The sequence below is a fragment of the Mustelus asterias genome, chromosome 10 (genome assembly GCF_964213995.1).
Source record: "Mustelus asterias chromosome 10, sMusAst1.hap1.1, whole genome shotgun sequence".
Classification (NCBI taxonomy): Eukaryota; Metazoa; Chordata; class Chondrichthyes; order Carcharhiniformes; family Triakidae; genus Mustelus; species Mustelus asterias.
Window position 1 is genome coordinate 124,668,626 of NC_135810.1, and position 25,653 is coordinate 124,694,278.

Genomic DNA, 25,653 nt, shown 5'->3' on the forward strand with positions numbered 1-25,653 from the left:
GTGCATCACTTGGGGGAGGTTCTTGGGCCAGAGGCAGTTGAGTTAAGACGACTGTCTGCGTACAGAAAAGGGCATGCTATTTCACCTTAGGTTTTGTGCTACAGAAAGCTGGGGAAATAAACACTAATGAAAAGTTCTGTGATGAATTAATCAAATAAAACAGCAAGCACAAGGTGTACATTTAAACATTGCAAAATGCTTTACACGGAATGAAATGTTTTGGATTGTAATGATTGGGTGTGTAGTGAGGTGGAACAGATTAATTTTTTAATGTGTACATCCAGACCCACAAAAGCAGCAAAAACTGTTTTTTTTCACTGTTGTTTTGAAGAGGGACCTGGCTCAGGCCATATCTCAGTCAAGTTTACTTTGGCGCTGTCCCCGTGCAGTGTAAAAACTGCTTAACATGTGACAGCTCTTCAAGGATTGTTGGAGAATCTCACCCCTGAAGAGAGCATCTGCAAGTGCTGCAGCATCCCCAGCGAGGTCTCTTGTTCCACATGCACGGGTACAAATCACTGCTCAGTTTACACCTCAGAAGGGATGCAGCACAGGGGAGTAAGGATGATGATGCCTGGATAATCGCTATAGTGATGGGCTCAAGCATGACATGTATCCCGAATCCCAGTGCACACATATCAGGAGCCAGGATGAGAGGTGGCAACTCTGTTGTGTGCAGTAGCAGCAGTTATGTAGATGTCTCGATTATAATGAAGAAGCCCAAAATAAAGGTCCCCAAAGATTCCAGCTGCTCAAGGGAGAGAGTAATTGAGAACAAGAGTGCAGGGAAGCTCACGGTTCATAGAATCCCTACAGTGCAGAAAAGGCCAATCAGCCTATCGGATCTGCACTGACTCTCTGATAGGGTATCTCACTGAGGCCCTCTCCACCGCCCTATCCCTGTGACCCTGCGCATTTACCATGGTTAATCCGTCTAACTTGCGCATCTTGGATAGAAAGGGGCAACTTAGTGTGGCCAATCCACCTAACCTGCACATCTCTGGACTCAATTCCCAGTGTGTGTGGAGTTGGTCAAACTGCATGTGGACAGTATTGTCAATAAGTGAATTAGACCCTTCACCATGTGGTCTTGGAGGTGGAGGGGGGAGGAGGAGGGAGTGTGTTACTGTTTCTTTCTATTCCCCAAGTATCCTTGCTGAAAACAACAACGGGCAGGTAACAGTGTAAAAAGTCCCAGGGCACCTCACAGGAAGGTTATCAAAACAAAATCTGATACAAATCCATGGAAGGAAATCAAAGGAGAGAGGTACTGAGGTTTAGGGAGGGAATTCCAAAGCTTAGGGCTCAGGCAGCTCAAGGCATGGCCTCTAATGTTGGAGCAATTCAAACTGGGGATCAGCAAGTCAGAAATGTGGCAGCGCAGAGACCCAGAGACATGTTGAGATGAATAAACAGGGCTGGGGTGAGTTTGGTTATGGACAGCAGAGCTCTGGACAAGCTGAGGGACAATCAGGACAGGATCCCACTTTGCTGCGATACTCCTTGTAATGGTCAAATATCCATCCCATATTCTATATCCAGAACTGGATAAATGGCAAATGGGCAAAATTCCAAGAAGTTGCTGGAATTGGGTAGAATCAGCAGCTGGAGGTAGGAGGGAATGAATTAAGCATGATGCTGCACATTCAAATTGTAGGGGCTGTAGATCTAACTATCACTTTACCCTACTCCCCTCCGCCCCCAAAACCTCTCCGAAATTAAAGGCCCAGCCTGGAACGTACCAGGCTGCAGCCCATTCTAAACAACCAATTAACTCACTTGCTCCAAAGCCGGTTTTGGTCTGTCCAAAATTGAATCCTCCGGTTGGGTTGGCTGGAGTAGCTCCAAACAGTCCAGTACCAGCGCTGGATGTAGCAGTCGAGGTGCCAAACAGACCACCACCTCCCCCAAGGGGGGCTGCTTGTGGCCCCTTACGGCCAGCTGTGTAATCTTCCAAACGCAGCTCCTGGACAAAGCAAAATCGCACAAAGGAAGAATATTAATGGGAGAAAAATAAGCAGCGAGTGACCAGGAACGGAATCCAACCTCATTTATTCCCCTATTCTTTAGCTGAGAGGTGTTGAGATTGGTTCAGTATGATGGAGTGTGGTGAGAATGTTACTAGACCAGTAACCCAGACAACAGAAGCTCATTTCCCAGCACAGCAGTTTGGGAATATTAATTTGGCTTTTTAAAAAATCTTACAATAAAAAAAAGGTTCCAGGTAAAATCATCTTGAAGCTTTGGATTGTTATAAAAGTTTATGTTCTTTATTGAAGGAAACCTGCCATTCCTACCCATCCTGATTCTATTTGTGACTCCAGTCCTGTACCAACACAGCTGACTTTTAACCACCCTCTGAGTTGTATAAAATTGGATAACTATTCTGATGACCTATATATTTTGTGGAAAAGTCTGCATGTTCTTTTGGTAAGGTCCTTTTAAGACAAAAGTGAAATTAGGGTAAATTCTGCAAATGCCCGTGTGACCCAAGGTTGCTACAAGTATGAAAATAAAAGGCAAAGGGTAAACGGACAGCTAATCAGAGATTCCAGATGATCTCAGGACAGATTAGGAAGATGATTAAAAATAGAGGAGTGACTTGTGTCACTGTGTCTGTTGTACAGTTGGAAAGAACAGCAAGTTGAAGACAGAGAGCAGGAATTGTGAATTAGACAACACACTCATTCAGCTTTGCCAAAACCACTCAGACCATTTAAAGGGAGTCTCTGGCGATTCTGCCTGAACCTAGCCAAGTAGGTTTACTGCAGGGCAGTGCCGTTTGGTTGTAATGGAATTTCGGACGGAATTTAGCTGCCAGTAAAAGCAATTTTGAGGGTCAAATCCATTGAGGGGGGGAAGTGAATGACCCCACTACTGGAGAACGGGTTGGAAAGTTTGAAATTGTACATGGTTCCGCATTAGCACAGGAAGTGTTTGTAACCATGTGAGGCACATCTTTGTGGCACTGACTTTTAAAGTGGAATTTATCATTTGATTTGAAGTATTGTTCGCATGTCAATGTTCGAAGTATGTTGATTTTAGTTGGTTTGTTGAAGTTGTAAAGAGTGAAATCCTGTCCATAGGTTTTCTTTCTGTTGGTATTGTGGTATCTATGGGGATTATACATGAGCAACAACTGCTATTCTTCCCAGAAGCCAGGAAGTACCATCGCCACAATGATACCCACCTCCAGCGACTTAGTCTCATACTCCTTCATGGCTGTGATACACTGGTGTTTGGTGCTAATGTTGGTGCTGACTCCAGACTTCACCATTGTGTCTGTGCCTGTTGGGGGCTGCAGGCATACGAAAGGCAAACAAACACAGCAGAGTTAATGCAGCACAGCACAGCACAGCACAGAGCTTTGAGCATCTAAAATCAAAATAAATTCCACTTACCACCCGCATCCTCCCCCCAATATCCTGGCTGTAAAGAGCTCACCTACCAGTCTGCTGATTGATGCTGGGTCCTGGCAGCTCAAATCTCTCAGTGCCATGATGGTCAGCTGGCAAAGCTGCCTAAATTCATTCCAAGATGCTGCTATGGGCACTGGTATAAGTCGAGTTTTGCCTGTCTCTACGGGGTATATGGAACATTCCAGCCCGCTCCCGCAACTCTTTTCCCGGTATATCAATGACTGTATCAGAGCCACTTCGTGCTCTTGTTTGGACCTGGTAAAATTTATCAATTTTTCTTCCAATTTCCACTCCTCTATCCCCTTCACATGGTCCATCTCTGACACTTCCCTCCCCTTCCTTGACCTCTCCGTCTCCATCTCTGGTGATAGATTGCCCACTAGTACCCATTAGAAGCCCACAGCTTCCTCAAGTACAGTTCGTCACACTCCACATCCTGCAAGGACTCCATCCCATTCTCTCAGTCACTTCACCTCCATCACATCGGCATTCTGCAGGGACTGTGCCCTCTTGGATAACCTGATCCACTTCTCCACCACATTCCCACCTCAGCCCCTTCCCACGCAATCGCAGAAGGTGCCTGTTCCTTTACCTCCTCTCTGCTCACCGTCCCAGCGCCCAAACACTATTTAGGTGAAGCAGTGTTTCACATGCACCTCCTTCAATCTGGTCTATTGCATTCGCTGCTCCCAATATGGTCTACTCTACATCAGAGAGACCAAACGCAGATTGGGTGACTGCTTTGCAGAACACCACCGGTTTGTCCACAAACAGGACTCGGACCTTCCTGTGGCTGCCCATTTCAGCACACCACCATCTGCTCACAGGTCCACATGTCCATTCTTGACGTGTTGCAATGTTCCAATTGAAGCCCAACGCAAACTGGAGGAACAGCACCTGATCTTCTGTTTCAGCATGTTACAGCCTTCTGGACTGAACATAGAGTTCAACAACTCTCTCCTCCACCTTCACCCCATTTTTATTTCTATCCATTCAATTTCATTTCTTCCACTGATTAATTTTTCCATCCCCTATTTCATCCCGCTTCCCATCTTTTTTTCCCATACCACAATTTCCTCACCTGCACCCCACTAGGACCATCTGTTACCTGCCCCAGGTTGTATTTGACACATTGCTAACCTTTGTTCTGCCATTAACACATTCTGCTCTCTCAATGTGCCGCTATTAGCACCCTTCCTAGCCATGATCACCACCACTGGTTTACATTTCCTTTGTCTTTTTGTCCACGACATCTTTGTCAATCTCTCCCTAGCCTCCACCTATTACTGGCTCTCCACCCAGCCCCACTACTCCATCCTCTCCTCCCCGACAAACGTCCCAAATCTCATTCATTTGTGGGACATGGGCGTCACTGGCTGACCAGCATTTATTGCCCATCCCTAGTTGCCCCTTGAGAAGGTGGTGGTGAGCTGCCTTCCTGAACCGCTGCAGTCCGCGTGCTGTGGGTTGACCCACAGTGCCGTTAGGGAGGGAATTCCAGGATTTTGACCCAGGGACTGTGATCATGTTTCCAGGTATCTTCAGCTCTGACAGATGGTGATCCTGACTCGATGATGGCTCTGTTCCCTCTCTACAGATGTGGGCAGACCTGCTGAGATTTTCTAGCAGTGTGTGTTTGAGATTCCCGCAGCCACAGTGATTCGACACCATTCAGCCTTTCCTGCTCTCAATCTGACACCAGTTAAAATGCAACAATTATTAAAATGCCCCCATCAACCGGTGTGACCTCAGAATAACAGGGCTGTTAGCTTCCTACTCCAGTGCCTCAGAACAGGATCAAGTGGTGGTTTACTACAGTGTGGCAATAAGTGGCCCTGGATCATGAGCTATGAAACACTGCTACATGGATAAGTACCCACTGCAACTCCTTTCCCTACCTCCCTCCCCCAATCTACACAGCATTTCATTTACCCAACTTAAAGCACCGGAATGCTTGGGGAGATGGTGGTCTATCGGTAACGTCACTGGACTTATAATTCAGAGACCGGAGTTAATGGTCTGGGGAACATGGGTTCAAATCCCACAAAGGACTTTAAATTTAGTTAATAAGTCTGGAATATAAAACTTGTCTCAGTAATTGTTGTAAAAATTTACCTGGTTCACTAAATGTTCTTAATCTGCCGTCCTTACCCGGTCTGGCCTACTTGTGACTCCAGACCCACAGTAATGTGGCTGACTCTTAAACTGCCGTTTGAAACGGCCAAGCCAGACGTTCAGTTCAAGGGCGATTAGGGGTGGGTAACAAATGCTGGCCCAGCCAGCGATTCCACACCCATGAAGGAAGATTGAAACAAAGTGAATAGTTCAACACTGCAGAAGCCTCAAGTTTCCTCTTTCGCACCGGGACCACATCATACTCACATTGAACTTAACAGTTGTTCCCGTAGGGGCAGCCGTGCTGAAGGTGGTTCCCCCAAACAAAGTCCCCGAGGTCCCGCCAAAAGGATTCGAGGCTGTGCTGGTAGTGCCGAATAGGCCGCCTCCGGTTGTGCTGGTTCCAAAGGCTGAAAGTAAGAACATGGAATCGCTGAATTCCCCAGAGTACAAACTCAACCACTATAATGCACAATGCAGCAAGTGTCCCTCCACTGAGGTCACGTACCAACCAACTCAAGAACAGTTTCTTTGATTTATCGTCACATGTATTACCACACAGTAAAAAGTATTATTTCTTGCGCGCTATATAGACAAAGCATACCATTCATAGAGAAGGAAAGAAGAGAGTGCAGAATGTGTTAGTCATAGATAGGGTGTAGAGAAAGATCAACTGAATGCAAGGCAAGTCCATTCAAAAGTCTGATAACAGCAGGGAAGAAGCTGTTCTTGAGTCGGTTGGTATGTGATCTCAGACCTTGGTATCTTTTTCCCGACGGAAATGTCCAGGGTGCGCGGGGTCCTTGAGTATACTGGCTGCTTTTCCCAGGCAGCGGGGAGTGTAGACGAGGTCAGTGGATGGGAGGCTGGTTTGCGTGATGAACTGGGCTTCGTTCACGAGCTTTTGTAATTTTTTCCGGTCTTGAACAGAGCAGGAGCCAGACCAAGCTGTGATACAACCTTAAAGAATGCTTTCTATGGTGCATCTGTAAATATTGGAGAGAGTCGTAGCTGGAATGCCAAATTTCCTTAGTCTTCTGAGAAAGTAGAGGTGTTGGTGGGCTTTAACTACAGTGTCGGCGTGGGGGGACCAGGACAGGTTGTTGGCGATCTGGACACCTAGAAGCTTGAAGCTCTCAACCATTTCCACATTACTCCTGCTCATGTAGCCAGGGGCATGTTCTCCACTACGCTTCCTGAAGTTGATGACTATCTCCTTCGTTTTGTTGACAGAGATTATTGTTGCCGCACCAGTTCACCAGATTCTCTATCTCATTCCTGTACTCTCTGTCTCATCATTGTTTGAGATCCGACCCACTACAGTAGTGTCATTAGCAAACTTGACAATGGAGTTGGAGGGGAATTTGGCCACACAGTCATAGGCATAAAAAGGAGTATAGCAGGGGGCTGAGGACACAGCCTTGTGGGGCACCAGTGTTGAGGATGATTGTGGAGGTGTCATTGCTTATCTGTACTGATTGCGATCTGTGGGTTGGGAAGTCGCAAAGGGAGGAGCCGAGCCCCAGGCCAGAGTTTGGAGATGAGTTTTGTAGGAATAATGGTGTTCTTCCCTGCAGTCATGAGACTTGTGAATGGACCTACCTCATATTAAGTTGATCTTTCTCTACATCCTAGCTATGACTGTACCATTACATTCTGCACCCTCTCCTTTCCTTCTCTACGTATGCTTTGTGCATATAGCGTGCCAGAAACAATACTTTTCAATGTATACTAATACATGTGACAATAATAAAATCAAATATCTGACATGAACCATCAATCCAGCTACTCCTAGGGAAAGAACTGGATTTGAAGATTGTGAAAAGGGCTCAAAGAGGAACAGATGATGCTGCACACAACAGGCGGTACCTTCGAACTTACACAACTCTAAGATGCATTTAAACAAAAACACTAAAGACTTGAATTTTTATAGCTTCATTCAAGATATCTCGGGGCACTTTCCAGTCAATGATGTACTTTTGAAGTATATTCATTGGTGCAATGGGGGAAACATGGTAGATAATTTTCTCACAGATAGATCCCACAAACAGTAATCAAATAAATGACCAGATAAACATTGGCAACTCCCCTGCTCTTCTTCAAATTACTGACTATGGGATTGTTTTTTACATCCACCTAAGATGATTTAGCGGGGTAAATACGTGGGGTTACAGGAATGCGTCTGGGTGGGATCCTCTGTCGAAGAGTCATAGAATCATAGAAACCCTACAGTGCAGAAAGAGACCATTTGGCCCATCGAGTCTGCACCGACCACAATCCCACCCAGGCCCTACTCCCATATCCCTACATATTTATCCATTAATCCCTCTAACCTACGCATCTCACGACACTAAGGGGCAATTTTAGCATGGCCAATCAACCTAACCCGCACATCTTTGGAGTGTGGGAGGAAACCGGAGAACCCAGAGGAAACCCACGCAGACACGAGGAGAATGTGCAAACTCCGCACAGACAGTGACCCAAGCCGGGAATCGAACCCAGGTCCCTGGAGCTGTGAAGCAGCAGTGCTAACCACTGTGCTACCGTGCCACCCAAAAAGGTTTGTGTAATGTATTCACACTAGCCATCAGGGCAGGTTTTCAGAATATTTCACCTTCCATTTTTCTCCCAATTTACAGCTTTGACCAATCTTTTCTAAGTGCAGATTTGATGGGCCGAATGGCTTCCTTCTGCATTGTAGGCATTCTATGATTCTAAGGTAGTTTAATGTTTCCTCTGAAACTCAGTGCAGCAGTGCCATCTTGGCGATTGTGACTCAAGTGTCTGAATTGGTTCCATGCCCTAACTAGGTTAGGGGTTGTGGGTTTTAACTAAGGAAAAGGCTGGGGTTTGCACATTTAGATTCAAACTAACATACAACAGGTTTATTGGAAGAGATGTTCCCTGCATTGAACAGTGTACAAACTGAAAGTAACAGTAGTCTGTGGCAACACCCTAATCACCATTAATCCATGTAATCAACTCAAAACATTCGTGCAATCTTTTTAAATATTACATCCCTCCCCTTTTACTTTCATGGTCATGACAGCAAATTGTAACAATACATAGGATCAATAATCCGCTAGACACAGTACTATGCCATGTCAATCCTTATACACAGTAAGAGTTTTAACAGCACCAGGTTAAAGTCCAACAGGTTTATTTGGTAGCAAATGCCATTAGCTTTCGGAGCGCTGCTCCTTCGTCAGATGGAGTGGATATCTGCCCACAAACGAGGCACACAAAGGCACAAAATCAAGTTACAGAATACTGATTAGAATGCGAATCTTTACAGCTAATCAAGTCTTAAAGATACAAACAATGTGAGTGGAGAGAGCATTAGGCACAGGTTAAAGAAATGTGTATTGTCTCCAGACAGGACAGCCAGTGAGATTCTGCAAGTCCAGGAGGCAAGCTGTGGGGGTTACCGATAGTGTGACATGAACCCAAGATCCTGGTTTAGGCCGTCCTCGTGTGTGCGGAACTTGGCTATCAGTTTCTGCTCAGCGACTCTGCGCTGTCGTGTGTCGTGAAGGCCGCCTTGGAGAACGCTTACCCGAAGATCAGAGGCTGAATGCCTGTGACCGCTGAAGTGCTCCCCCACAGGAAGAGAACACTCTTGCCTGATGATTGTCGAGCGGTGTTCATTCATCCGTTGTCGTAGCGTCTGCATGGTCTCCCCAATGTACCATGCCTCGGGACATCCTTTCTTGCAGCGTATCAGGTAGACAACTTTGTCCGAGTCGCAAGAGTATATACCGTGTACCTGGTGGATGGTGTTCTCACGTGAGATGATGGCATCCGTGTCAATGATCCGGCACGTCTTGCAGAAGTTGCTGTGGCAGGGTTGTGTGGTGTCGTGGTCACTATTCTCCTGAAGGCTGGGTAGTTTGCTGCGGACAATGGTCTGTTTGAGGTTGTGCGGTTGTTTGAAGGCAAGAAGTGGGGGTGTGGGGATGGCCTTGGCGAGATGTTAGTCTTCATCGGTGACATGTTGAACGCTCCAGCATCTCCACACAATGTTTCAAACCAGGATGCGGACAATGTGTTACAGCTATTGTTCCTTTCAATACAATTATCATCACCTTCCCCATAATGGAATCATTTCTGGTATGTCTCTGAACTTTAGAAGCTGTTACTAGCGACAAATGATATTAATAAAGTAGTTGGTGGTATCTGCTCAACAGGTAAAGCAAAGTGTGACAATGCATCAGCATGTGTTGATACTTAATACCGTAGGAGTATGCAGCTATCTTTGCAATCGGCTAGCAACTAATGATGGCATACATTTATATGGCCCAAAAATAGTTATGGGTCGATGATCAGTCAATAATGTGAAATGACGACCATATAAATAATGATGAAACATTCATCAACCAAAATGATACTCACTGCTGCTTCTTCCAGCTGAACATAGTTAGATTCAGCACTGGTCAGAGTATGCAAAGCTAAAGCTATTGGTTGATCTTCTCCAGAAGGTATTGTGTGTGAAACTGCTGACCCGATTCCATAAGGTGGGGCATCGCAAACAAGCAGTAATGGTCGCTTTGGGTTAAAACTAACCAATTCTTCAGATTTTTGCAAAGCATCTTTGACATTTGTTCCATGATATTTCACACAATAAATTGTGCAATGACTTCAATAATGTAGCTAAGTGAGGAACAAATTTGCCATAATTTACTAATCTTAGAAAGGACCTCAATTGCATCATATTCGATGGACATGGCACTTCTAAAATAGCCTCCATCTTTTCAGGTGCTGTATGTCGGCCTTTACTCACAATAACGAGACCCAAATACTGGACCAATGTCTGGATAAAGTCATACTTTTCTTTCCTGAAACACAGACAAGGTGCTTGAAGGCGTCTGATGTTGCTTCTAAATTATTCAAGCGCTCTTGTTCACTGGACTCTACAATTAAAATATTATCGAGGTAACACTGTCCACCAGCGAGACTGCTTAAAGTCTGATCCATCCATCTTTGGAATAGGGCTGGTGCAGACGTTATTCCGAAAAGCAATCTTTCATAATGAAAAGACCTTGATGAATAACGATGGTAAGCAAGGGCTAAGATTTAGCAGCTACATTCATCTGTAAATATACTTGTGAAAGATCAATCTTGCTGAATTTCTGCCCACTTGAGAACCCGGCAAACAAATCTTCAATTAAAGGAAGCGGATATCGATCAGCACACAACACCGGCTTTATGGTGGTTTTAAAATCACCACAAATACAAACTGAACCATCTGGTTTCATGACAGGTACGATGGGGGTAGCCCACTCATTGTAACCAGCTCTAACGCACAAGTGTTAACGAGTCATATTAATTCTTCTTTGACCTTGGGGCAAATTGCATATGACACTGCAATTGTTTTGAGACCTTTCTGTTGACTATTCGACTTTATCTTGAGTTTCACTTGAACTCCCTTCATTGGGCTGAGTCTCTCTTCAAATACACTGTTGTATATATCCAGAAGGTGCTATACATCTATTTTGGTATCAACCAATCTGTTGATAGCACTTCACCATGTTCTCCCAAATAGAGCTGAAAAATCATCATGGACCACGTGAAGAGGCAACTCTGCTGTTTCTTCACTCAACTCCACATTGACTATGTAACTTTTTAACACCACAATCTCTTCCATATACATCTTTAAAATCTCATCAGTTGGATGTGAAGGAAGGTGCTTCAACTAGTACAGCAACACCAGTATTAACTTCAGAATCACCCAGAATCTAAGTAATCCATCTTGTATGGATAAGGTGCTCTGTTGGAGCTCTTCATTATGTTTCTGAACATTTTCTTATCGTCACAGAGTCACTTTCTTCCATGCCGTAAATTCTTTGTAGATTACAACTTATTCTTCTTGAAGATACCCAGATTCTTCGCAATATTCTTCTCAGGGGAAGCTGGTCTAGTCCAACAAGCTTTTGCAATGTGACCCATTTTGCCACAATTCTTCCATTGACCATCCTTGCTCCAGCATTCACTCACTGCATGCTTGTTGCTGTTTTGACTTATGGGCAGTTCCCAACTTGTGGATCTTCATTCCTGCACTAAATTCTGAACTCTCTTTAGCAGCCAGTTCCATCGACACTGCGATTGCTACTGCTGTCTTTAAAGTCAAAGCATGTTCAGTAAGCAATCTTCTTTGGACAGCCTCATTTTGCAGACCACAAACTGGACGACCTCGAAGAGCAGCTTCTAATGTTGTGCCAGCCTTTTTAAGGTTGCCACAAACTGAGCGATGCTCTCATCTTCCACTTGATTCCTTCAGTGGAACCTAAACCATTCCACAATTCAGTGTCTTTGGAGAGTAATACTCTTCAAGGATCTTTGTCAAGTCATCGCAAGTTTTGGTTCCTGGCTTTGCTGCTTGAATCAAGTTCCGGAGCAAATTAAAACTGGTTCAAGAAGATTTCTGCAATTTTATTTTCTCATACAAAGTTCTGAAAATGCTTCACATAGAAACTCCATGATTCATTTTAATTGAAAGGCCCTATGGATCCTAACTGACCCATCATTTCTTTTGCAGGCAAAGGCACTAGGGACTCAAGACAGCTCAGTATATTTAGTGTGTCTCTACAGTACCCCCTTTTCAATCTGGAGACTGCTGACTCAATATATCCTTTCTCAAACGACCCCAGCCGTATAGCAAAACGCCGCTCTTTTCAAATAGGCAAGATATTGCCTGGAAACTCGCCTTTCTCTGATATAAAAAAAACCCTCTTAAAACCACAAAGAGAGCTTTTTTTCTCGAGTCTTCCTACATTGGCACTTCAATCTTTAAACCTGTTGTTGCTTCTTCCCAGTTTTCTAATATTTGAACTGCAAGGACCCTGTGATTTTGTCTTCTACTTAGGATCTTTTCCCAATGTTCCTCGATGAAACAAAATCCCAACTTGTCAATGGTTTGCCTTTTGCATAATGTCCTACCTATGTTAGGGTTATGGGTTTTACAAAGAGAAAAGGCTGTGGTTTGCACGCATCGATTCAAACTAACATACAATAGGTTTATTGGAAGAGATGTTCTCTGCACAGGGTACAAACCAAAAGTAAAACAGAAGCCTGTGGTGACACCCTAATGACATCACCATTAGATCATGTGATTAGCCCTTAATTCATTAATGCAACCCTTTTAACTATATAACATTTGGGACTTGAACTCATGACTTCCTGACCGAGAGTTGAGACATTGAGCCACGTCTGAACAGTAAATTCGGCCTGCCACTTTTACCAGACGAGGAAAGCCTCGAGTTTACACAGCACATACCAGGCATGCTGCAGCTCTTCACATAAAACAGATTGTGTAGTGAGCATCTATCTGCCAACTGTGCAGTCACCTGGCATGCAATAAAACCCAGCAAGATGACCAAGTCTCCCTAAGGCAGTTAGCTGAGGAAGGGAAGCTGCAGTGATGCGCTGGGAGAACTCCAGGCATAGGACCAGTAATGTTCAAATGAATATCCAAAGCAGGGCACATTTGAGATGCCGTGTGTCTCTGATACCGCAGTGCTGCCTTACGGTTACACGCAGTAATCAAACACAAGTTAAATCTGCCCTCATTGTTCTCCAATGCCGGACAAAAGCCATGCTTACTTCCAAAGCCTCCGGCAGGCTTGCTCTGCGTGAAGGCATTGCTCTGCTGATTGGAGAAGAGGCCGGTGCTTGTGCCCCCAAACAGGCTGTTGGACGTCGACGTGCCAAAACCAAAGCCGGCATTTGTGGATGATGTTGCCGGCTGCCCAAAACTATTGGAGCCGAACAGCCCCCCTGGAAAGAAGATAAGCAAGGCATTAGTGGGTTTGACAATAGAGGAAGTCTGATGTACAGTTGATGAGTTTGTGCTTAATCAGAAACAAAATTTACTATTGGAAAGAACTTGTGCTTTTTTGCATTTTTCACAACTTCAAGACACCCCAAAGCACTATAACCACTGTTGTAGTTTTCACACAGCAATCTCTCGCAAACAGGGGTGATGATCTGTTTTTTGAGTGTTTCAGGGATTGGCAAGAGAATAGGAAAATCTCCTGCTCTTCTTTCAAACAGTGCTCAGGGATCTTTTATTTTATTGGCAGCAGTGGTGACACAGTGGTTAGCACTGCTGCCTCACAGCGCTACGGACCCACGTTCAATTCCAGCTTCAGGTGACTGTGTAGAGTTTGCATGTTCTCCCTGCGTACGTGTGGGTTTCCTCCAGGTGTTCCGATTTCCTCCCATTGTCAAAAGATGTGCAGGTTAAGTTGACTGGCCATGCTAAATTGCTCCTTAGCGTCAGGGGGATGAGTAGGGTCAATATATGGGATTATGGGGATAGGACCTGGGTCGTCAGATTGTTGTCAGTGCAGGCACTGTTTGAAAGAAGAGGAGATTTTCCTATTCTCTTGCCAATCCCTCAAACACTCAAAAAACAGATCATCACCCTTGTTTGCAAGAGATTGCTGTGTGAAAACTACAACAGTGGTTACAGTGCTTTGGGGCGTCTTGAAGTTGTGAAAAATGCAAAAAAGCACAAGTTCTTTCTTTCCAATTGTGCCCTACTCCTTCTGCACTGTAGGGATTCTGTGATACCCAGAGGGCAGACAGGGCCATGGTCCTACACTCACCTGAAAGGCTGTCTCTTTGACAGTACACAGGAACTTCCTTAGTACTGCACTGAGAACCTATATTTTGTGGAGTGAGATTTGAACTCACAACCTTCTGATTCAAGAGGCAAGACTATTACCCATAGCTGGCATCTTGACAAAAACCCAACTCTTCACTGATATCCAGGGACAGAATTCTGCCAACCCTTATCCAGTCTAGCTTACATGACTCCAGGTCCACACCAAAATAGGGAGAAGAATCACATCTTAAGAAAACATTTGGTTAAATTTTTCCAGGAGGTGACTAGCACTGCAGCTGATGTAGCTTTCATAGAAATCATAGAATTATATAGAATTATATAGACTTCAATAAGACTTTTGACAAGGTACCACATGGGAGACTGGTCAAGAAGCTAAGAGCCCATGGGATCCAGGGCAATTCGGATCCAAAACTGGCTTAGTGGCAGGACACAGAGGGTGATGGTCAGAACTGGTTTTCGTGACTGGAAGTCTGTGTCCAGTGGTGTATTACAGGGATCGGTGCTGCAGCCCTTGCGGTTGGTAGTGCATATTAATGATCGAGATGTGAATGTGGGAGGTATGATCAGCAAGTTAACAGATGACAAAAATTGAACGTGTGTAAGTGGTGAGGAGGAAAGCCTTGGATTACAGGGTGATATAGACGGGCTGATCAGATGCACAGAACAGTGGCAAATGGAACTTAACCCTGAAAAGTGCAAGGATGCATATTGGGAGGATTAACAAGACAAGGGAATACACAATGAATGGTAGGATGCTAGGAAGTACAGAGAATCAGAGGGACTTTAGGGTACGTGTCCATAGATCCCTGAAAGGCGGGAGGACAGTTAGATAACATGCAGAATATAAGAGCAGGGAGGTTATGATGGAGCTGTATAAAATGCTTATTAGGCCACAGCTAGAGCAGTTCTGGCTGCTGCACTATTGGAAATATGTGGTTGCACTTAGAGAGGGTGCTGAAGACATTCACCAGGATGTTGCCTACGATGGAGTGTTTCAGCTGTGAACAAAGGCTGGGGTTCTTTTCCTTAGAGTGCAGGCTGAGGGAGGAACCTGATCAAGGTGTACAAAATTATGAGGGACACAGATAGGGTAGATAGGAAGAAACATTTTTCCTTAGAAGGGTCAAAACTACTGGAGCCAAATAACATTTGGGGGGGAGGGGTGGGGGAGAGAGAGAGAGAGAAGAGAGGTGGTAGAGGCGAGAATCATAGAACATAGAACAGTACAGCACAGAACAGGCCCTTCGGCCCACGATGTTGTGCTGAGCTTTATCTGAAACCAAGATCAAGCTATCCCACTCCCCATCATCCTGGTGTGCTCCATGTGCCTATCCAATAACCGCTTAAATGTTTCTAAAGTGTCTGACGCCACTATCACTGCAGGCAGTCCATTCCACACCCCAACCACTCTCTGCGTAAAGAACCTACCTCTGATATCCGTCCTGTATCTCCCACCACGAACCCTATAGTTATGCCCCCTTGTAATAGCTCCATCCACCCGAGGAAATAGTCTTTGAACGTTCACTCTATCTATCCCCTTCATCATTTTATAAACCTCTATTAAGTCTCCCCTCAGCCTCCTCCGCTCCAGAGAGAACAGCCCTAGCTCCCTCAACCTTTCCTCATATGACCTACCCTCCAAACCAGGCAGCATCCTGGTAAATCTCCTCTGCACTCTTTCCAGCGCTTCCACATCCTTCTTATAGTGAGGTGACCAGAACTGCACACAACATTCCAAATGTGGTCTCACCAAGGTCCTGTACAGTTGCAGCATAACCCCACGGCTCTTAAACTCCAACCCCCTGTTAATAAAAGCTAACACACTATAGGCCTTCTTCACAGCTCTATCCACTTGACTGGCAACCTTTAGAGATCTGTGGATATGGACCCCAAGATCTCTCTGTTCCTCCACAGTCTTCAGAACCCTACCTTTGACCCTGTAATCCACATTTAAATTTGTCCTACCAAAATGAATCACCTCACATTTATCAGGGTTAAACTCCATTTGCCATTTTTCAGCCCAGCTTTGCATCCTATCTATGTCTCTTTGCAGCCTACAACAGCCCTCCACCTCATCCACTACTCCACCAATCTTGGGGTCATCAGCAAATTTACTGATCCACCCTTCAGCCCCCTCCTCTAAGTCATTAATAAAAATCACAAAGAGCAGAGGACCAAGCACTGATCCCTGCGGCACACCGCTAGCAACCTGCCTCCAATCCGAAAATTTTCCATCGACCACCACCCTCTGTCTTCGGTCAGACAGCCAGTTACCTATCCAATCGGCCAACTTTCCCTCTATCCCACACCTCCTCACTTTCATCATAAGCCGACCATGGGGGACCTTATCAAACGCCTTACTAAAATCCATGTATATGACATCAACTGCCCTACCTTCATCAACACACTTAGTTACCTCCTCAAAAAATTCTATCAAATTTGTGAGGCACGACTTGCTCTTCACGAATCCGTGCTGACTATCTCGGATTAATCCGCATCTTTCTAAATGGTCGTAAATCCCATCCCTAAGGACCCTTTCCATCAATTTACCAACCACCGAAGTAAGACTAACCGGTCTATAATTACCAGGGTCATTTCTATTCCCTTTCTTAAACAGAGGAACAACATTCGCCATTCTCCAGTCCTCTGGCACCATCCCCGTGGACAGCGAGGACCCAAAGATCAACGCCAAAGGCTCTGCAATCTCATCCCTTGCCTCCCACAGAATCCTAGGATACATTTCATCAGGCCCAGGGGACTTATCGACCTTCAGTTTATTCAAAACTGCCAAGACATCCTCCCTCCGAACATCTATTTCCTCCAGCCTATTAGCCTGTAACACCTTCTCTTCCTCAAAAACATGGCCCCTCTCCTTGGTGAACACTGAAGAAAAGTATTCATTCATCACCTCGCCTATCTCTACTGACTCCATACACAAGTTCCCACTACTGTCCTTGACCGGCCCTAACCTCACCCTGGTCATTCTTTTATTCCTCACATAAGAGTAAAAAGCCTTGGGGTTTTCCTTGATCCGACCCGCCAAGGACTTCTCATGTCCCCTCCTAGCTCTCCTAAGCCCCTTTTTCAGCTCATTCCTTGCTAACTTGTAACCCTCAATCGAGCCATCTGAACCTTGTTTCCTCATCCCTACATAAGCTTCCCTCTTCCTTTTCACAAGACATTCCACCTCTTTTGTGAACCATGGTTCCCTCACTCGGCCATTTCCTCCCTGCCTGACAGGAACATACCTATCAAGGACATCCAGTATTTGTTCCTTGAAAAAGTTCCACTTTTCATTAGTTCCTTTCTCTGACAGTTTCTGTTCCCAACTTATGCCCCCTAATTCTTGCCTAATCGCATCATAATTACCCCTCCCCCAATTGTAAACCTTGCCCTGCCGTACGGCCCTATCCCTCTCCATTGCAATAACAAAAGACACCGAATTGTGGTCACTATCTCCAAATTGCTCTCCCACAACCAAATCCAACACTTGGCCCGGTTCATTTCCCAGTACCAAATCCAATGTGGCCTCACCTCTAGTCGGCCCATCCACATATTGTGTCAGGAAACCCTCCCGCACACACTGCACAAAAACTGCCCCATCCAAACTATTTGACCTACAAAGGTTCCAATCAATATTCCTCACAATATTTAAGAAGCAGTTAGATGAGCAAGTGAAACATCATAGACTACAAGGATGCAAAGCAAGTGCTGGAAAATGGGATTAGAATAGATAGGTGCTTGATGGCTGACACAGACATGATGGGCTGAAGGGCTCTTTTTGTGGAGAAGGTTGAGGGGAGATTTAATAGAGATATCGTAAAGGGTTTGGACAAAGTAGACAGATTGAACCTTTCCCATTAGTGGAAGAATCAAGAACCAGAAAACAGATTACGGTAACTGATAGAAGCAGCAATAGAGACACGAGAGGATAACTTTCCCCAGGGCGAGTGGTTAGGGTCTGAAACGCACTGCCTGAGTGTGCTGGAGGAAGGTTCAATCGAGGCATTCAGGAGAGAATTAGGCTGTTACCTGAAAAAAAAAGGAAGAGTGTGTGGTGCCGGGGGAAAAGGCACTAGCTGAGATGTTCCTTCAGAGAGTCTGCATGGACATGATGAATCGAATTGTCCTCTGCGCTGTACCATTCTAATGATTTTCCTGTGTTCAAATCAGTCACTGTGTTTCCTACATTACAATAATGGCCACACTTCCAAAAGTCCTTCCTTGACTGAACTGAGGCGCACTGTGGGTGTACCCACACCTCAGGGACCGCAGTGGTTCAAGAAAGTTCACCACCTTCTCGAGAGCAAATATATATGGGCAATAAATGCTGGCCTAGCCAACTATGCCCACATCCCATAAATTAACTAACTGTTTGGAATGATCCGGAGTTCGCAATAGAAATGCTTTTTTCTGTCCACGGTCCAAAAGAAACAAAATCAAAGGTTAGCAGGAAGCAGAATGACAATCCACTCCTTACCTGGTTTGTTTTGAGTGCTTCCAAAAAGTCCACCACCAGCATTCGTGGCTGCACCAAATCCGGCCGTCGTAGCACCAAATCCACCAAACCCTGGAGTAGCCGTGTCTGAGAACAGGAAATCACAGGGCTTTAGCTTCCTGCTCTGGAGTGAACGGGGCCACACACTCCCTCCAGCCTGCACTCAACCTCATCGCCACTTCCCCCACCCCATCTCCTAATCGCACAAGTCCCTTCATATCCAAAATTCTCAACTAACTCAACAACTGAGCATCCACAGCTCTTCCACGTGGAGAATTCCAATAGAACCTGGGACTGATTCCTTAGAGCAAAGTGTAATGGGAGTTTGAGTAAAGACAGCGGTCTATGACTCTATGACAGTGTGTTTCCAGCGGTCGGTAAGCCCAGACACAGATTTAAGCTAATTGGCAAAAGAATCTTTTTTGGGGGGGCGGATAAGGAGAAACTTTGCTTCCATCCATCCGAGAAAAGAGAGAAAGGTGGAGCCTGAAAGAAGAGAGTTCTGAACTTGCGTTGCCACTCCAACCTACAGGTTTTCAAGTCTAACCCTGCTAACAGCACCAGCAGATTTAACTCAATCCCACTTCCCACTTTTTCAACCCAGGCTGCCTCTTGCACTAAAAGGAACCCTGTGACCTGACCCACACCCCAGGAGCAGGGAGGCAATCAGATCTGGTTGTCGTGGTTACGTCACTGAACGGATTAATTCTGAGAACACAAGCTCATTTCCCAGCTAGGCAGCTTGAGAATTTCAATTTCAGTTTTAAATAAATTTGGGCAGAAAATCTGACAGCAGGATAAGTGATGACGTGGAGATGCCGGCGTTGGTCTGGGGTAAGCACAGTAAGAAGTCTCACAACACCAGGTTAAAGTCCAACAGGGTTATTTGGTAGCAAAAGCCACAAGCTTTCGGAGCACGGCCCCTTCATCAGATGAGTGACCAGACTGATCTAAAATGTCAACCTTATCATTACTGTCCTTTAGCTTACAGGGCTGGTCTCTTTACCCAAGGAAGCATCAACTTGCCTTCGAGAGAAGGTTCATAAGATTAATTTTGGAACGGAGAGACTGTTCTGAAAGATGGAGTAGAACGTGCTGATACACACTGGATTTTTAGCAGAATGAGAGGACTCTCATTGAAACACACAAGATTGTGAGATAGTCTGACAGGGTAGATGCTGAGAAAGAGGCTGTTAGCCCCTGCTGCAGTATCAGATGAAGGGGTCAGCCATTTAGGACAGAAATGAGGAGACATTCCTTTGGAATTCTTCACCTCAGCTGTGGATGTTCAAGACAGAGATCCATCGATTTTTGGGCACTAAGGAAATGAAGGGATATGGGAGCAGGATGGGAAAGTGGAATCGAGATCAGGATCAGCCATGATCTTACTGCATGGCACAGCAGGCTGGAGGGGCCAAATGGCCAGCCCCTATTCCTTTCTTGTGCTACAGGAAGGGAACGTGATGTCCTTACCCAGGCTGGGTTAATTGACTCCAGTCACGCACTAACATGGCGGATTCTTCACTGCCTTCTGATGGGGTTTGGCAGTCATTTGGTTGCATCAAACCTACCAGCTGCCCACTGCCACCTTCTCAGGGCAACTAGGGATGGGCAAATGGCAGCCTTGCCAGTCAGACATAGATGGGCCAAGAATTCACTCTCTACCTACTTGCTGCCCAACACCTCCAGAATTTACACTGAGACGATGTCTTGTTGCTCAGCCCTCGAGTAGCTGGCCTACCCTGGTCTACATCACAGGTCAGAACACATGCAAAAAACAAAACCTAGTGAGAGACAGTAAGCGGCACCTGTGGGAATGTCTCATTATTCCACTCCTAACCCCACATTCCATGTAAAAACACTGCTACATTTAATTACACAGGGAAAATACTTGGTTATCCTGGTGCGGTTAGATGGAGAGAGTTTGGACCAGTTATGCCCAACACAGTTTGTGCTCTATGAAAGATGTGACCTCCCAGACAATATCCCCTCACTACAGTTTCCATTGAGTGCTGCATGGACAGTTCAGTATGCTGGGGTACCTTGACATTTCAGACCACAGTACACCTGTGCGCAGTGGGTCCGAGTGACCTGTGCGAGTGCTCTCAGGTTACTGCACAGCTGATACGGAGCTTTAATATCAGACTCACTGGTTGGCCACGGGATTGTGAAGACCCAGCAGTCTAATTGGGGTCTCTTGGGGAGGGGGACCGCAGTCCTGACCCAGTCTGGTTTAAATTGTAACCGTAGTACCCACACTTTGTGGTCTGGGTTGGGGATTTAACTGGACAGTTAATGCTCATTTTGCCACTTCCCAAACACAAAACAGCCAACTTACTTTGTCCAAATGCCGACGTGGTGAAGCCGGTGTTGCCAAAGGGGGGCGTGCCAAACTGTGACTTATTAAACATCTTGCCAGATTACGAAGATCGCAGGCAACTGCGGAGAGAAACAGAACAACACAGAAATCAATCACCTAGAACCATGTTTGGGTGATATAACAAACTCTAACCAACACTGGACAAAATATCAACCGAGTCTCCCTCTGGCACATGAACAACATTGAACATGAGAATTCTCTCTTCAAATTTGCAGTCTGTCTGTTAGGTATAGATCTGTTACCAGGGGAATCGTTTAAAAAGTCATATGTAAAGCATTGCAATCCATCAGGCATTCGATAAGATTCCACACAAGATAAGGGCTCAGAGTTGCGGCAAATAGACAGATTGAGTTCTCAGGGAATTAAGGGATATGGGGAAGAGGTGGGAAAATGGAACTGAAGCCCAAGGTCAGCCATGATTGGAAAGGTCCAATCCTGCTCCTATTTCTCATACTCTAGTTAGAGTGAATGGGCTAGCATGTTTCCTAGTTTACGGGTGGCACAGCAGTTAGCACTGCTGCCTCGCAGCACCAGGGATCCAGGTTCAATTGGCCTTTTGGCTAAGATCAAGTGTAGTTTTGCTGTGCTGCAATTGGTTGAAGTCATGCGGTTACACGGAGGCTTCATTTGAAGCAATTTTTTAAAGCGGCAGCTCGACCTTTTGGCTAAGATGCAAATGAGATCAAGCCTTGGAAGAGGTGCAATGCCTGCTCCAATCAGCTTGGATCATGGAGATCAAACCCAAGACAGGAAATGGTGAGCCTGTCTTGTCAGCTTGGATCGGGAATGTCTCACTTGCTGAGACTTTGATTGGACTGAATTGGATATAAACACAAAAAAAAATTCCAGCCTAGGATCACTGTCTGTGTGGAGTCTGCACGTTCTCCCCGTGTCTGTGTGGGTTTCCTCCGGGTGCTCTGGTTTCCTCCCACAGTCCAAAGATGTGAAGATTAGGAGAATTAGCGGGATAAATGTGAGAGTTTACAAGGATAGGGAGAGCGAGGGGGCTTCGGTAAGATAGTCTGTCAGAGGGTCAGTGCAGACTTGATGAGTCAAATGGCTTCTTCTGCACTGTAGGGATTCTACAATACATTCTCAAATTCAACATTGTCAAATTATAATGGCCCTGGAGTCAGAAAAACAGATCGAGAGCCTCAGAGTGGTGCAAGCTGAAATGAATGGACACCGAGTCAGTGAGTGCAGGTAGATTCTAAAGCAGAGCTAGTTAGAGGTGTTAAGAAAGGTGAAACTGAGAGTAGAGGAGGAGGAGGAGACGATGTGCTGGTTAGGTGTATTGGCTACAGTAAATTCTTCCTCAGTGTACCTGCACAGGTATCAGAGTGTGGCAACTAGGGGATTTTCACAGTAACTTCATTGCAGTGTTAATGTAAGCCTACTTGTGACGAATAAATAAACATTACATTACAGGAGGAATTTCAGATCTTAAAACAGTGCACAGCTACCACTATACTACCATTCCCATTGGCAATGATACTGGGCGACTGATCCAGGTGCCCTGACTAATATTGTAGACATGATGTGGAGATGCCGGCGTTGGACTGGGGTAAACACAGTAAGAGTTTTAACAACACCAGGTTAAAGTCCAACAGGTTTATTTGGTAGCAAATGCCATTAGCTTTCGGAGCGCTGCTCCTTCGTCAGGTGGAGTGGAAATGTGCTCTCAAACAGGGCACAGAGACACAAAATCAAGTTACAGAATACTGATTAGAATGCGAATCTTTACAGCTAATCAAGTCTTAAAGATACAGACAATGTGAATGGAGGGAGCATTAGGCACAGGTTAAAGAGATGTGTATTGTCTCCAGACAGGACAGCCAGTGAGATTCTGCTAGTCCAGGAGGCAAGCTGTGGGGGTTACAGATAGTGTGACATAAACCCAACATCCCGTTTAAACCGTCCTCATGTGTGCGGAACTTGGCTATCAGTTTCTGCTCAGCGACTCTGCGCTGTCGTGTGTCGTGAAGGCCGCCTTGGAGAACGCTTACCCAAAGATCAGAGACTGAATGTCCGTGACCGCTGAAGTGCTCCCCCACAGGAAGAGAACAGTCTTGTCTGGTGATTGTCGAGCGGTGTTCATTCATCCGTTGTCGTAGCGTCTGCATGGTTTCCCCCAATGTACCATACCTCGGGACATCCTTTCCTGCAGCGTATCAGGGAGACAACGTTGGCCGAGTTGCAAGAGTAGGTACCGTGTACCTGGTAGATGGTGTTCTCACGTGAGATGATGGCATCCGTGTTGATGATCCGGCACGTCTTGCAGAGGTTGCTGTGGCAGGGTTGTGTGGTGTTGTGGTCACTGTTCTCCTGAAGGCTGGGTAGTTTGCTGCGGACAATGGTCTGTTTGAGGTTGTGCGGTTGTTTGAAGGCAGGAAGTGGGGGTGTGGGGATGGCCTTGGCGAGATGTTCGTCTTCATCAATGACATGTTGAAGGCTCCGGAGGAGATGCCGTAGCTTCTCCGCTCCGGGGAAGTACTGGACGACGAAGGGTACTCTGTCCACCGTGTCCCGTGTTTGTCTTCTGAGGAGGTCGGTGCGGTTTTTCGCTGTGGCACGTCGGAACTGTCGATCGATGAGTCGAGCGCCATATCCTGTTCTTATGAGGGAATTTTTCAGCGTCTGGAGGTGTCTGTTGCGATCCTCCTCATCCGAGCAGATCCTGTGAATACGGAGGGCTTGTCTGTAGGGGATGGCTTCTTTAACGTGTTTAGGGTGGAAGCTGGAGAAGTGGAGCATCGTGAGGTTATCTGTGGGCTTGCGGTACCGTGAGGTGCTGAGGTGACCGTCCTTAATGGAGATGCGTGTGTCCAAGAATGCAACCAATTCCGGAGAGCAGTCCATGGTGAGTCTGATGGTGGGATGGAACTTGTTGATGTCATCATATAGTTGTTTCAGTAATTGTTCACCGTGAGTCCAAAGGAAGAAAATGTCATCGATGTATCTAGTGTATAGCATTGGCTGACGGTCCTGTGCGGTGAAGAAGTCTTGTTCGAACCTGTGCATGAAGATGTTGGCATATTGAGGTGCGAATTTGGTCCCCATGGCTGTTCCCTGTGTCTGGATGAAGACCTGGTTGTTGAAGGTGAAGACATTGTGGTCCAGGATGAAGCGGATGAGTTGTAAAATTGCATCTGGAAACTGACAGTTGTCGGCGTTGAGTACTGAGGCAGTTGCAGCAATGCCATCATCGTGGGGGATGCTGGTGTAGAATGCCGAGACATCCATTGTGACAAGGAGTGCTCCTGGTTCAACTGCTCCATGTGTGTTGAGTTTCTGTTGGAAGTCCGTAGTGTCGCGACAAAAGCTGGGGGTTCTTTGTACAATGAGTTTCAGGATGCCCTCGACATAGCCGGAGAGGTTCTCGCACAGGGTCCCATTGCCCGATACGATGGGATGGCCAGGTGTGTTTGCCTTGTGTATCCTCGGGAGGCAGTAGAGCTCTCCAATGCGGGGAGTACGTGGGATGAGAGCACGGAGGGTGTTCTGAAGGTCCGGATCAAAGGTCTTGATCAGAAGACAGACACAGTGGACAGAGTACCCTTCGTCGTCCAGGAGCGGAGAAGCTACGGCATCTCCTCCAGAGCCTTCAACATGTCATTGATGAAGACGAACATCTCGCCAAGGCCATCCCCATACCCCCACTCCTTGCCTTCAAACAACCGCACAACCTCAAACAGACCATTGTCCGCAGCAAACTACCCAGCCTTCAGGAGAACAGTGACCACGACACCACACAACCCTGCCACAGCAACCTCTGCGAGACGTGCCGGATCATCAACACGGATGCCATCGTCTCATGTGAGAACACCATCCACCAGGTACACGGTACCTACTCTTGCAACTCGGCCAACGTTGTCTCCTTGATACGCTGCAGGAAAGGATGTCCCGAGGCATGGTACATTGGGGAGACCATGCAGACGCTACGACAACGGATGAATGAACACCGCTCGACAATCACCAGGCAAGACTGTTCTTTCCCTGTGGGGGAGCACTTCAGCGATCACAGGCATTCAGCCTCTGATCTTCGGGTAAGCATTCTCCAAGGCGGCCTTCACGACACATGACAGCGCAGAGTCGCTGAGCAGAAACTGATAGCCAAGTTCCGCACACATGAGGACGGCCTAAACCGGGATGTTGGGTTTATGTCACACTATCAGTAACCCCACAGCTTGCCTCCTGGACTAGCAGAATCTCACTGGCTGTCCTGTCTGGAGACAATACACATCTCTTTAACCTGTGCTTAATGCTCTCTCCACCCACATTGTCTGTATCTTTAAGACCTGGTTGGCTGTAGAGATTCGCATTCTAATCAGTATTCTGTAACTTGATTTTGTGTCTCTGTATGCCCTGTTTGAGAGCAGATATCCACTCCATCTGACGAAGGAGCAGCGCTCCGAAAGCTAATGGCATTTGCTACCAAATAAACCTGTTGGACTTTAACCTGGTGTTGTTAAAACTCTTAATGTAATATTGTGGAAACATGAAATCAACTCACCACCGCAGCTGGAGAATTTCAATTCAATCGGACATGAAGCTAGTTTCATGACCATGACAACCATCATCGATTGTCGGAAAAACCCATCTGGTTCACTCATGT

At 46.0% G+C, this 25,653-nt stretch overlaps 2 protein-coding genes across 3 annotated transcripts in view; both read right to left on the reverse strand.

Annotated features, from left to right (window-relative positions):
• Nucleotides 1–25,653, reverse strand: part of LOC144499965 (interleukin-1 receptor type 2-like) — a 1,647,203-nt gene that overhangs the window by 589,717 nt on the left and 1,031,833 nt on the right. The gene's annotated exons all lie outside the window — the stretch shown is intronic.
• The window catches only part of nup98 (nucleoporin 98 and 96 precursor), a 101,109-nt gene that overhangs the window by 72,367 nt on the left and 3,089 nt on the right, over nucleotides 1–25,653 (reverse strand). For both annotated transcript variants that reach the window (XM_078222676.1, XM_078222675.1), the window contains exons 2-7: nucleotides 20,997–21,097; nucleotides 18,641–18,745; nucleotides 13,134–13,307; nucleotides 5,802–5,944; nucleotides 3,191–3,298; nucleotides 1,780–1,966 (exon numbers count right to left, since the gene is read on the reverse strand). In XM_078222676.1, the coding sequence (XP_078078802.1) occupies nucleotides 1,780–1,966; nucleotides 3,191–3,298; nucleotides 5,802–5,944; nucleotides 13,134–13,307; nucleotides 18,641–18,745; nucleotides 20,997–21,069 (790 nt within the window). In that variant the 5' untranslated portion in view covers nucleotides 21,070–21,097. The remainder of the gene's footprint in view (nucleotides 1–1,779; nucleotides 1,967–3,190; nucleotides 3,299–5,801; nucleotides 5,945–13,133; nucleotides 13,308–18,640; nucleotides 18,746–20,996; nucleotides 21,098–25,653) is intronic.